The sequence below is a fragment of the Stigmatopora argus genome, chromosome 13 (assembly GCF_051989625.1).
Source record: "Stigmatopora argus isolate UIUO_Sarg chromosome 13, RoL_Sarg_1.0, whole genome shotgun sequence".
Lineage (NCBI taxonomy): Eukaryota > Metazoa > Chordata > Actinopteri > Syngnathiformes > Syngnathidae > Stigmatopora > Stigmatopora argus.
This window is the reverse complement of record NC_135399.1, coordinates 12,742,585-12,756,070: the sequence shown is the minus strand read 5'-3', so window position 1 is coordinate 12,756,070 and position 13,486 is coordinate 12,742,585. Positions and strand designations below refer to the sequence as shown.

Here is a 13,486-nt window from a genome sequence, read left to right as displayed (position 1 = left end):
TTCTATCATCAAATGATGTTGTTGTTTCAACCTCACCACGATGTGTTTTGTTCCTGTCAACTGAATTTAAGCTGCTTGTCGAATATCTCCATTTGTGTTTCTGGTCTGGTGGGACGGAGGCGTTACTTTCTGCTGGTGCTTTCTGGCCGGGGTCATTATCGTACATCCCTTTGGACTTAAGGAGTTGTTTGTAGTGGTGCAGGCAGAAGAAGTGTCCGTGGAGAGAGACATAATTTCCCAGGCTGCAATAGACATGCGTTAGCTCCCATTCAAGGTGTTTTGTAGTTATTTTAATTTACCTTAGTTTGCTTTTGCATTGCTTGCAGAAGAAACAGGATTTATGGTATTTTTTTTTGTCCACTAGCCATCCATCCATCGGGTAAACCCTCCTTCGACACACTGTGCAGAGCTCCGACTTCGGAACTCGAGCCTATTGGAGAGAAATTGAGCTGATGGGAACTCTTAAATTTGTTTGCCAATACGGTGCAATTAAAAAAAAATCACTCATCTGCATATTTTTAAGCACGAGCAAAAATGCAAACATCTTAAGATTTATAATAATATCGGCTGCTTGTTATTCTATTCAAGCGTACTAGACCTTTAATTCACTTAGGTACACATTTCAATGCCATCTCTAAAATTAAGCAATTAGTCAGATGGTCTACTGCTGTTTAAAAATGTCAGAATGAATAATCACAGACTGCATCATGTTCACCATTAATGATAATAAAAAATAAAAGACATGACACACTGTTATGCCTCGTTTAGACCGGCCAAAGATTTTTCTGGTTGCGCGATGGGGTCAATGTAATCTGGTGTGGAAAGGGTGATATCGCCAGTTTGACCAGATCATGCATTGAATTTTCGTGCCGCAGAGAAGATGACCGAATTGGTATTCCTGGGACAGATTTCAGTGAGGACGAGGAAGCAGCCAATCAAATAGATTTTCCCCTTCACATGACTTCAGTTGCTGGAACTGGAACCTTCTTTAACGTCAACCTACAAAAGTCCCCAAAAAACGACGGAAAAAAGGACTAGAATTTAAGTCATAATGTTATGAGAATTAAGGTTGAGAGACTTAAGGCGACGTATCAACACAAAACTACTTTTGGTGTGATTTTAAAAGAATTAAATAAGGTTAAGAGAAAAAAAAGTTGTAAAATTATGAGGTAAGAGTCGTGGTATTACTTATTTTTACAGTATGTGAAGCAGAAGTAGTTCTGGGTCTGCGGACTTAACTCTTTGGCGATGGAAAGGTTGATGTCAACAGGAAACAGCATTTGGTAAAAGCGCGATGTCGCGTGACATGACGCGGCCGGTCTGAACGCAGCATTAAGGTTAAGCAGTCCATGCGTTATTTAAACTCAAAGCCTGCAGCCTGCCTGTTTCCATTAAAATTGCGCATTCCAAAGGAAATTTTACTATCCATTATGCATTCTGATATTGCAATTACTTTCATCACAAGCTATTTTTTTTTAGAGCTGCACAAGTAAAATTTCAACCCATGCTGCAGTTTCCTCACATCTCATGCTTTCCATTACCGGAGACAATAGTTGTCTGATGAGTTTGATGAGACACCGCTCGGGACGACATCACTTCTGACACCGTATAGCTGAAACTCTCATGGACAGTCTCGCTCTCTTTGCGGGTTTGGTGGAAGTTCTCCAGCAAGTTCTCAGTGGCGTCTTTATCGCAGGTTTGGGTTCGCTTGGCCGCTTTTCTTTTCACTGCGTCAGCATAAGAAAAAGGCACCGACTGTCTTGACGCACTGCCAGACTGCTGATTGACACTTGTCGTGACCTTGCTCCCAAACACATCAGCGTTTGAGAAGTCCTCTGTGATTGATTGGCTCTCGGAATAGGATGGTGGTTCTATCCGTACAATTTCCACATTTTTGTGAGGAGGGAGGGTAGAGATCTGCTCTAAGCCCCCCTGCATCTCTGGAGGACTTAGCGGCTTTGATGTGTCGACTACGGCTTCCCTTCGGCCTGACGCCGGCTCTTTCTGATCCCTTTTCTGCTCATCTAAAGAGAATCTTTGCTCATTCGTTTGAAAAACATTCGGAACAGCCTGGATGTCGAAATCGGGCAACGCCCTTTCTGAGATGTCTTCTTTTGCTTTGATGCATTCGTCACATTGGTTTTGCAACCATTCCGTAAGCGAGTCTAACTCCTTGCTGATAGTTGATATATCTGTGGATTCAGATTTATTTACATGACTGGGCAAATCAGCTTTGGAAGGATTTTTTATTTTTTGGTGGGAATTATCTTCATTACTGTCTTTCAGGTCTGGGCCCAGCAGTTCAGGGATGGGAATTGGTTCCTTGCGGGTATATGTTTTATTCATTTCAGCCTTTTGGGCCTCCTCAAAAAAATCCCTCTTTTCTTTAACTGATGCCAGTAATAACTCTGAATTATCTTCGTGGAGATCATTACAAAGTAACGGATTGACATCTGAGCAACTTTGGGTTTCATTAAAAGACTCTAGAGTTTGCAAAGTGTCTTTTTCTATCTTCTCTACAAGGTTCTTTGTGGATGTCTCTTCTGAGCCGTGGGTAGTCTCAAATTTGATCTGCTGGTGGAATGATGAAGGTGTCCCCACAATTTCTGATTTCTTCTCAGATCTTAACTCTGGGGAAATCAGCGGAGGCGGAGTAACGCCGCGCGAAAGCTTGGCTGTGGTGTTTCTAAGTCGCGGCAAATTCTCAGCCCTGTCAAACGTCGGCGAAGGTGTGATCCTTGCAATTCTTGACGACGGGGTTTCGCAGCGGCGTAGCGGTGGTGTGGGAGGTGTGGCCGGCCTGTGGAGCAACGTAGGCGAGGGTGTAACTCTCACGGGTGAGTCCGTCTTCCGTATGGACTCGATGGTGATAAATGTGGGTGAGGGAGAGCGGTTTCTCAGTGATGGCGAGGGAGCTCGGAGGTCAGTTCGTTTTTCTTTCCTGCTTTCAATTAAGGTTTCTTTCTTTGATTGCGTCTGGTCTTTAGTGAAACCAGTGTTGATCTTGGATATTTTAGCAGATGCATTTGTCTTAGTAAGTGACTCGCATTCATGCTTCTTTATGTCGTCTTTTGGACATTGATCGGTCCATTTGTTTGCTACCTCTGGGAGGATATCTGAAAATGAACCAAGTTGAGTTTTGGAAACAGAGATTAAGCCCGAACCATGTTGTTTCTGACAATCTACTATTCCCACTGATGTCGACATTACAATTTCATTTGGCTTTGACTCATCTGGCACTTTAATTGGGTCAGCATGACTTTTCTCTGGTGTCGACTGAGCGTTCCTCCGAGCAATCGTCTGTTCTTTCTTCTTCTGCAATCCCTTCAGATCATTTTGATGTGCTTTTAGTTCTTGGGAGTTCTTATCCTCAGTGCTTTCTGCCATCACGACTTGCTGAATGTTCTTTTCTGTCACATTTTGGGAAATAGCTGTTGTTTTTTCTGTTTCACCTGCTGTCTCTGTTTGGCTTAATTGTGTACCACCTTTAGACTTTTTGAACTTCTTTTTCTTCTTCGTTGGTGACAATATTACGGTTTGGTTGTCTGTTAAATTCATCGTTACATCATCAGCTAGGCTAGTAGACATGTTTGTCACCTCCTGCTTTAATTCTGTTTTTGCATGACTTGACTCAAATATTACTTTTTGTTCAATTTTTCTCCCTTCTACCACCTTGGCATCAATTTTCCTTTCCTCCGTAATCTTTTTTACCTTTTGGTATGTTGTGCCTGTTTTCACGGTGTCAACAGCTTCTGCTTTTTGTGTTTGCTTCTGGTCATCAGGGACAGTGTCTTGCTCCTGGGTGGGAGATTGATTAATGGATAATTCTAGTTTCTCTTTTCTCCAGGCCTGTGATTGGGATTTCTTTGACTTCTGTTGGGTGTTTTCAGGTTTCACTATTTTATCAAGGCCTGATGCATTATCCATGCCCGTTCCATCATTCGTCTTTCTTTCCATTGCATCAGGTCCCTTTGCGCTCAGATTTTTTACAGCTTTCTTCTCAACAGCAGTTTCTTTTTTCATATCTGCAAAATCAGTGACTTTAGTGTGAATTCGGTCAGTAACGGCAGCCTGAGTCGACACTTGAGAGGAAAGAGAAACCATTTTCTGTTTCGTCGCCTGTGCAGTTTGTCTCACAGCCGTCACTGTAGAACTCTTTTGAACAGAGACGACCTCAGAAGCCTTGTTAGAAATGATTTCCTTTTTGGAAGATGATATTGTAGAGGAACCTGCGAATAATCTTTCATGATTTGCACTGACATTGTTCTGAATGCTCTTGGCGATAACAACCTGCGTGGATGCATCACCTGATGAGGAGTCTAAATTAAGCATCAAAGCGGCATTTTTTGCTGTGGTCTGTTTCGTTATTGGTAGTTTCTCTGTGTGCTTTGCATTTTCAGTGGTAATAATGTGAACAGCTTCCGTTAGTGAGTCATTTACGTTAGGGGGAACTGGAGTGGTCGGAGGAGTGCTATCCTCCCTATGCTTCCGGAATTTTTCCTCTGCTTTCATTAATGGGGTGTTAAATTTACTTGTTTTCACTCTCATTTGAGGAGTAGGGGAAGATGGTGGCGTGAATTTTATAGGAGAAATGCAAACTTTCCTCGAAGGTCGTGGGGATTCTGGTGGCACTGGGACTTCAACTGTTTTGGATGTACGTGTCGTAATCAGGGACTGAACTGTTTCCACTTTAGGCTCAAGCTTTGGGACAGGACACAATGTTGGCACTTTGACTGTCTTCACCTTCTTTATGGCCTCCGATGGTGAGGCATGAATTGATTGTTCTGGTGGCACTGGGACTTCAACTGTTTTGGATGTACGTGTCTTAATTAGGGACTGAACTGTTTCCCCTTTAGGCTCAAGCTTTGGGACAGGACACAATGTTGGCACTTTGACTGTCTTCACCTTCTTTATGGCCTCCGATTGTGAGGCATGAATTGATTGTTCTGGTGGCACTGTTCTTTCAACTGTTTTGGATGTACGTGTCTTAATTAGGGACTGAACTGTTTCCCCTTTAGGCTCAAGCTTTGGGACAGGACACAATGTTGGCACTTTGAATGTCTTCACCTTCTTTTTGGCCTCCGATGGTAAGGCATGAAATGATTGTTCTGGTGGCACTGGGCCTTCAACTGTTTTGGATGTACGTGTCGTTATTAGGGACTGAACTGTTTCCACTTTATGCTCAAGCTTTGGGACAGGACACAATGTTGGCACTTTGACTGTCTTCACCTTATTTTTGGCCTGCGATGGTGAGACGTGAATTGATTGTTTGAGCATTTTTTCCATTTCTCGCTGAGGTGGTGGTGGTGGTGGTGGTGGGAGGAATTCCTGCTCATTGGTAGCTGGTGGTGGTGGCGGAGGGAGGGGGTCAATGTCACAATCCACACAGGGAGGAGGCGGCGTAGGGGGGGGAGGGAGATCAATGTCTACCACAGGTGGAGGAGGAAGAGGCAAATCGGGCGCTGCTACTTGTCTTTTGGGTGTGTAAACATTAGATTGCACTTTAGTTTTATTTATCTGTATCATTCCTTTGGGCTTAAGGTTGCAGAATTCCGTTTGTAATGTTTTGATGCCATGATTTTGCGTAATTGTTTTGTGCTCTAAAGTGCTTTCGGATCGTGTGGTTCTCTTTTCCACTGTACAAGACTTTGATTGAACATTTTTGGTCTCATTGGCAACAGAATGGCTATCTGCTGAAACGGCAGTTTGAATTTTTTGTACGGTCCTCTGTTCCTCGGCATTTAAATTCTTAACAGGAGGCCTCTGCTTAACTCTAACTCTTCTGTAAGAGCCGAGTTTTCCTTTGGGAGGTTCACGCTGTGCTGTTTCCATAAGCGATTTAATTGTGCCTTTTACATCACCTTTTATCACTTCTTCTTTATCTACCAAAGTTTGTTCTTGCAGCTCATATAAGGACTTAATTGACATCTTGACATCACCTTTTACTTCTTCCTCACTGCTTGAGCTTCTTTGTAGTTTGGGGGAGGACGCAGATTCTTTAAAAAGCTGTATGGTTCCTTTCACATCCCCCTGGACAACAATCTCCTGTTGATATTGTCTCTTTTCAGCAGAAACATCCTGTAGGGATTGCATAGCTATTTGAATGTCACCCTTCACAATTTCTTCCTTTTCCACCTCATGCACGGCTTGCTTTGCCAGCTCAAGGGATCTTAAAGTGGCCTTAACATCTCCAGAAACTAAATCCTCCACATGGGTTTCAACTCGGGATGTTGCAGATTTCTCAAGGGATCTCAGAGCTCCTTTGATGTTCCCAGGGACGATATCTGGCTTCTCCACTTCCTTGTGAAGATACTGTGCCCTCTCCAAGCTCCGCATTGTTTGGGGTATGTTTCCTTTTACCACCTCTTCCTTCTCCACAACAACCGTCTGCTTAACCGAGTCCGACAAAGAAGTTAACGCAGCTTTCAAATCCCCTTTAACAATTTCTTCCTTTCGGAGGCTCTCTGTTGAGACAGTGGGCTCCGTCATGAAAACTTTGACTGTGTTATAAACATCACCTGGTACGATGTCATCCACTGTGCGCTCCACTTGAGGTTGATTGCGACTAAGGATATCTTTCATGCCCTTAATGTCCCCTCCAATTATCTTGTCTTTCTCTAAAATGTCAGCTGATACTTCATCTGTTTCTAAATGCAGCTGTTTTAGGTAATTGAGGGCCCCAGATTCAATGCATGTAGAATAAAACTGGACATTTCCTTTCTCAGTGTCATCCACTGTTATTCGATTTGTACAATCAGTCTTATCTTGGCTGGAAAGTTTTCGCAGAGCATTTTGTAAATCGCCTCTGACCACACCCTCTTTTTCCACAGTGACATGGTCTCGTTTGTTCAGAAGGGCATAGATTGTCATCCGTACATCACCTTTCTCGTCTTCTTGGATGAGAAGGCCATGTTTGGCTGGGACACTTTTGTTGAAAAGTTTATTTACGGCTTCCCGAATGTCCCCTTGAATAATTTCTTCCTTTTCAATATAATTGCTGTTCTCTTGGTTGAAAAGCTGCTGCACCGTTGAATGGATGTTACCCTTCTCTTCTGATTCGATGACCACCTGCCGACCCTGTTGTTCCTGCCTTTTTAGGAGGTTCATCATAATAGTCTGCAAATCCCCTCTAATGATTTCCTCCCGCTGAATCTCAGGAACCTGCTGATTCATGAGATTGTATTTTGCCATCCTAACATCCCCAATTTCATCAGATTCGATGAGTATTCCTTTCGATGTCACCATTTTCTGACTGTAAAGTTCCTCAAGCGTCCCCTTGACACTCTTGCCCAAGATTTCCGTCTTTTCCATATTCGTCTCGTTAAAGTTATCGAAAGGCGTGGTCTCAAAGAGCCACGTTGTTGACTTTACGTCTGCTTTGACAATTTCCTCGTGGTTGACACTTGTCTCCTCATCCTCATCGACCTCTTTAATGTGGTCCAAAGGATTTTTCTCAAACAACCAAATGGACTGTTTTACGTCCCCTTTTTGTACCTCTTCTTTTCGAACCATCTCAATCAGGTTTTCCGAGCTCAGGCTTCTTATTTTGTCAATTGACTGAGTCTCGAATCGCCAAGTGGCCGACCTGACGTCACCCTTTTGTATTTCACTTACATTAACTGTTCTGACAGACTCTTGCAACATATTATCAGATTCAAAGTGATCTTTATTCATTCGAACATTGCCCCCTTGAATGTCATCCACCGTCTTTGTGAACGTTCTGTTTTCCTCAGAAATCCTATCAAGAGGCTGCGTCTCAAACTTCCACTTTGCAGCGGTCACGTCCCCTTTTTGCACATCTTCCTGCGTTACAGATTTAATGATGTAAACCTCATCGGAATCCTTGATGGCGTCAAGGGGTTTGGTTTCAAACAACCAGCGGGTTCCGACGACATCTCCACGGGTCACTTCCTCACCGGTGACTGTGGTAACTTCATGGTAATGACCCTCTTTGTCCTGAATAGCATAAAGAGGTCGACTTTCAAAGAGCATGGTGTAATTTCTCACGTCGCCCTTCTCGTCATCGTTTCGAGCAATCGTCTGCATTGTTGATAGCTCCGTTTCAGATGCCGTCTCCTTGATCTTATCCAAGGAAAATGTCTCAAAGATGAAACGGCCCTTGTCTACATCTCCCCCTTGTACATCGATTACCGTGCGGGCCGTCAGTGTTTCTTCTTCTCCGTCGTGGATAGTGTCTATGGATTGATTTTCAAAGAGCCATTTGCAGGTCACTACATTACCTTTCTGGATATCCTCAGACTGGACTCTTTTGAGATGTTGCATCATTTCTTCCGACGTTGATGTCATGATATCGGATGCGCCGTGTTCAAATATGTGCTTCTTTCTTGACACGTCTCCAGATGCAATGTCAATCTCTGTGACCCGCGTATATGAGCTGGAATTGTCAGAAAGACTCTCCAGTTTTTCCGTCTCAAAGAGAAAACAAGTTGTTCTGACATCTTTCCCCTGAATGTCCTCTTGATTTACGGTGCATGTTTTCAACACGGTTTCAGTTTCATCGCGTAAAGTATCAAGTGCTTGCGTCTCAAAAAGCCATGTGCATGTTTTTACATCACCCTTGAGAAATTCTTCATTTTCACAGGTTCGGTCCACTTTTTTATACAGAATGTCCATTGGTTGCGTCTCAAAAAGCCACCTGCACTTTTTTACATCTCCTTTCACAATTTCTTTACTTTCAGTTTGCATTTCCTCATCTTCAACGTTGCTAAAATACTTGATGGCGTCAAGAGGCTGTGTCTCAAACAGCCACTTGGCTGTTTTCACATCACCCGATTCGATTTCCTGCTTGGATATACCCTTGATTATTTGGTACTTGTCAATGCTTTCATCAAATTGGTCAATCGGTCGTGTTTCAAACATCCATTTGCATGTGGTTACATCTCCGCTCACTACCTCTTCGTGACGCACCGTTTTTACCTCGTGGTAGTGGCCGGAACTGTCCTGCATGGCATACAATAGCCCTGATTCAAACAAGTTTTTGTTTGACTGCACTGAGCCAGTTGTGACACCCTCAATAGTGATCTTTTGAGAATCATCTCTCATGTTTAAATCTGTGCTCTCAAACATGTGCTTATAGTTTGACACATCCACTTTTTCAATTTCTTCCAACTCAATCGTTCGGACAAATTCCTTCTTTTCATCTCGAATGTGCTCTAAAGGTTCGCTTTCAAATCGCCACTTTTGATGTCGAACATCTCCCTTCTCCTCATCAGTTTCCAGCCTTTTCTTCAACTTGCCCACCTCTGCGAGTTCCTCAGGGGCATCCGTTGGCAACACCATTTTCTTCAGTTTTCCCACTTCTGCTAGCTCCTTAGGCTCCTCGACTGGAATCGTTTCAAAGTAATTCCTGGCGGATTTCACGTCACCTGCAACAATTTCCTCTTTTGTTAAGTGGAGACTATTTGAATCATCTTTTAACATGTCCATTGGCTGAGTTTCAAAAACCCAGCAATGCGTCCGCACATCTGCTCTGCAACTTGTGCCGTCCTCCTGCACGAGGTCATCCTCGATGTTTACTGTGCGAATCATCTCTTTCTTCTCCTCTCGTATGTGCTCCAGAGGTTGACTCTCAAAGCGCCACTTTTGATGTCTCACCTCACCTTTTACGTCTTCATCCACCAGTGCCTTTTTAAGTTTTCCAACTTCAAGGGAGTTCTTTCTCACCATTTGAGGGCTGCTTTCAAAGAAGTTCCTCGCCGATCTAACATTACCTCCGATTATCTCTTCAACGGACTGTGTTGTGTCATTTGAATGATCTTTGAGAGAATCCATTGGTTGTGTTTCAAACACTAGGCAGTGTTTGCGCACATCCGCGCCAACCACCTCCTCATTTTCGCAGTGTTCTAACTCAGTAAGGGAATTCAAGGTCTTTATCTCAAACAACCATCGACCCCAGTCTCCTTTGCTACTGTCTTCCATGGAAAGGCTACACACCAGCTTGATAGATGAAAGAGGCTTGTTCTCATCAAGAGGTTGTGTATCAAAAAGCCAGCGTGATGCAATGGAATTCTCCAGCTCTGTCTCAATTTTACGCACGGATTTGATCTCCAGCATTTGACTGCATTGTCCCATAATGAAGCATTTAAACTGAGTCTCAAACGTGGTCGTGATGGTTTTCTCCTCATTTATGATTTCCTCAATGACGTTTCTTAAACTCAGCAGATGACGCTCATCGATCGTCTCCGTGTGTCCGAGGCCTTCCATGTATTTATTGTCAATCATGTAAATGGTGGCGTTTCCATCCTCTTCTGTAAATACCACCTCTTTGGTGAGGTCCTCTTCTTGGTGCATTTTATTCAGACGGTCCATTGTTTGGGTTTCAAACAACCACGTCGCGGCTCGGACATCTCCCTTGTCAAACTTGTTGAACTTGTTCCTATATTCCACGGAGTCGCTTTCACGAGGACCTAGTTCATCTATGGGCTTGGTCTCGAACATCCACGCCGTACGTCTCACATCCTTTCCGAGAATCATCTCTTTCTCTATAATCTTGTTTTCCTCTCCCTCTCCATCCAGGGATTCATCTTTGATGGCATCTAGCGACTTATTCTCAAACATCCAGCGCCTAGCCTGCACGTCTCCAGGTAGGATTTCTTCCCATTCGTATTCCTCATCAGTGACATCGGCTTCATCTTCATTGAAGTATTGTTGATTATCGCGTTGGTTGCTTCCACAATCCTCGTATTCAGTGTAGAACTCCTCTTCGATGTTTTTCCTAACCTCAGGGTGAATGTGCTTGTATAGACGTTTCAGTTCAGACATGCTCTTCTGCTTGATGTAAGCCTCTTTGCTGATAATGTTTTTGGCCGACTTCACTGTTACTTGGGGTTCCTCGGATAAGCAAGGAGTTACGGCATTGTTTTCAACGCCGGATGACATTTGGAGTAAATCCGGGGGTGGCGGCGGAAGGTAATCAGAGTCTTCTACAGCCGCTGGTGGCGGTGGTGGAAAGTCCTCATAGTCTTGCACGGCTTCCGGTGTGTCCTCTGCTACTTGGAACGCTGACTCTCGGTTCACATCATTAGTCATTGTGTTGCTTCGGCTCACATTGGAGGACCATTTTGACTGATTGATGTCACGTCCAATCTTATTTCAAAAGCAAAATTGACATTTTCAAGTAAAGTGAGTGGAAAAGTAATTTTACCTGTAGAATAAGCTGTTAGTCACTCAATGACACAATCTTACCAAAGAAGACGAGCTGCCAACAATAGACTATGTATTTTATCATATTTACTGAAATCTATTTTACTCTGGTGAGTCTTTAATTACCTTAATTGGTTTGTGAGGAGCCGCTTCCTCAATCGTTCTTTCAAACTGAGCCCTCAGTTCTTTTGTTGTGTACCTTGGAAATTCCTCTTCTATTTAGAAAAAAAAATAGCATTCAAGCAATTTCGCTTTCAAGCAATTCTGAGCCAGCATTCAATGCTTTACCTTCATTTTGATGGTTTTCATCACCGTAATGAATGGCAATGCCACTGTCTGACACCTGTAAATATACACGAGGTACAAAAATATCAATTAGACTTCACCCTCTGTAATCGCTGTTTACCAAACCCACGATATTTAGTCAACAAAATAGTGAAATGGGCAGCAGATCGCAACTTTTTATTCATCGACGACAGTGCATTTAATGCAGCCTTAAACTTAGAACCAATGGTGGTACTCTTGTTCTGTAAAGAGGATAGTTGCTGGAAAGTGTTAGAGAACACGTTAAATAGTGAATACTACCATTGTTTCTTGGTTGGAAAGTAGCTGCTGACTGTTTGTCACCAGATGTTGCCCGCTACCGGAAACTGAGATCTCTGAGTGTGACATTTCCTGTAAGGGTAAAAAAAAAAAGAGTGGTCAGGTGTGCAGAAAGTCTGTGGTTGCCTTATTAGTTCACATTCTACAATGAAGTGAACCAATTTCAATTTTGATTATTTTTTTCTGCCTTTAACCAAATTCATTGATGGTCTGAACAGATGGAGTTGCAAAGAAACAATCCCATAGTTCCCTAGACCAGAACCAATAAAACACACAAAGCTTCGTTGTCATTGTACATACATACATATACATACTTTGTATATTGTACAACAAGATGTGGCCTCAAGTGGCAAGATGTTAAAAAAACATGCAGTGTTGTGTATTCATACTATCACGCCAAATAATAGGAAAGCAGTACGCCGAATATGAGGTAACATGCATCGTGAACCTCTAGGTCCATTTTCAGAATAAATGGCATATTTTGGCGCGGCTCAGCCAAGCGTGTTAGTGAGCTAAATGAAAGCAAGATATCCGAAATTCCTGTGTGGGGTAATGTTTCCCTCTCATTTGATGATAGACGTGCCATTCTCTTTCATGCATTGGTGCCCATAATTGGGCAAACTAGCCTCTAATATGTGTACCTGCACACCGCTGTGCTGAAAATGGAACTGGGTTACATGTGATGTGGTAGTGGAAGTAGTTTCCTGGGTCTTAAATTGTTTTCTAACACTGGTGGGACCCCCAGGCACGGAACAGATCTCAGACTCCTCCATGACCTATTGAAGCAGAGAATATCATTAGACGATGTCACCCTGGCATGAAGCTGCACTTCAGCCTGCTAATTGTGCTGTAAAAACAGGTCTCCAACCTTTTGCCTCATACAAATTTTAATTTGTTCTGCATCAACACTTGTGTAACTCAAATAATATTTTATGGTTGAACTAAATAGAAATAGAATGATTCAGAGACCTTGATTGAAAATGTGATTGTGCCCTTGGTATGTACACTAAAGAAGGGAGCAAAATTATTCATTCATTTTACATACCGCCTATCCCAGTCAATTGTGGGCAGTAGGCGGACTGGTTGCCAGCCAATCGCAGGGAAGAAAACTTATTTTTATTTATTCATGAAAAGTACGTAAACCAAAAAGAAAAAATGGTCAAAAAAAGATCTTTTTGAAAATCCATAAATGAGCTTTTACAAAAAATGGAAAAGGGCTTTCATCTAAAGTTTTGTGAAAGGACACAAACAGGCTTTCACACTTGTCCCTTCCCTCCAAAAGAGAAATAAAAAATATATTTTTGCAAGCCTATAAACAGGCTTTCTCCTTGACAAAAAGTGTTTAAAGCATTTTTTTTACCTGTTTGAATTGCCTAGGCGCCAAAAGAAAGGGCATGTGTCAGGGTTGTTACTTGCTAGTGTTTCAAAGTATCAGCAAGTTGCAAACCCAGCTGATCAAAGCCTTTTTTGGATCGAAATTTTAATATTTCACAAATTCCTGCTTATTCGAAAGTACTTTCATCTTCACTGGTATTATAGTGCTGATCGCAAAAAAAAGAAATAAAATCAGTCAAATAATGGCTCGTATCTCTAAAGTGTTTTCACTTGCTTGTAAACTGTCTCAAGACACCACTTTATTTTAACAACACAGAAACAAACAAACCATGTTCCATACTAAAATAATTGAAAATCACAAATTGTCTTATGTCCATTAGTGAGT

The 13,486-nt window shown here is 42.5% G+C and overlaps 1 protein-coding gene across 1 annotated transcript in view; it reads right to left on the bottom strand.

Moving 5' to 3' along the window:
- Positions 1-94: 94 nt before the first annotated feature.
- xirp2b (xin actin binding repeat containing 2b) overlaps positions 95-13,486 on the bottom strand; it is a 29,056-nt gene continuing 15,664 nt past the window's right edge. Inside the window, exons 4-11 of the mRNA XM_077617695.1 lie at positions 12,408-12,542; positions 11,749-11,838; positions 11,452-11,506; positions 11,290-11,378; positions 9,319-11,106; positions 1,542-9,261; positions 300-430; positions 95-242 (exon numbers count right to left, since the gene is read on the bottom strand). Coding sequence (XP_077473821.1) covers positions 339-430; positions 1,542-9,261; positions 9,319-11,106; positions 11,290-11,378; positions 11,452-11,506; positions 11,749-11,838; positions 12,408-12,542 — 9,969 coding nt within the window. The 3' untranslated portion in view covers positions 95-242; positions 300-338. The remainder of the gene's footprint in view (positions 243-299; positions 431-1,541; positions 9,262-9,318; positions 11,107-11,289; positions 11,379-11,451; positions 11,507-11,748; positions 11,839-12,407; positions 12,543-13,486) is intronic.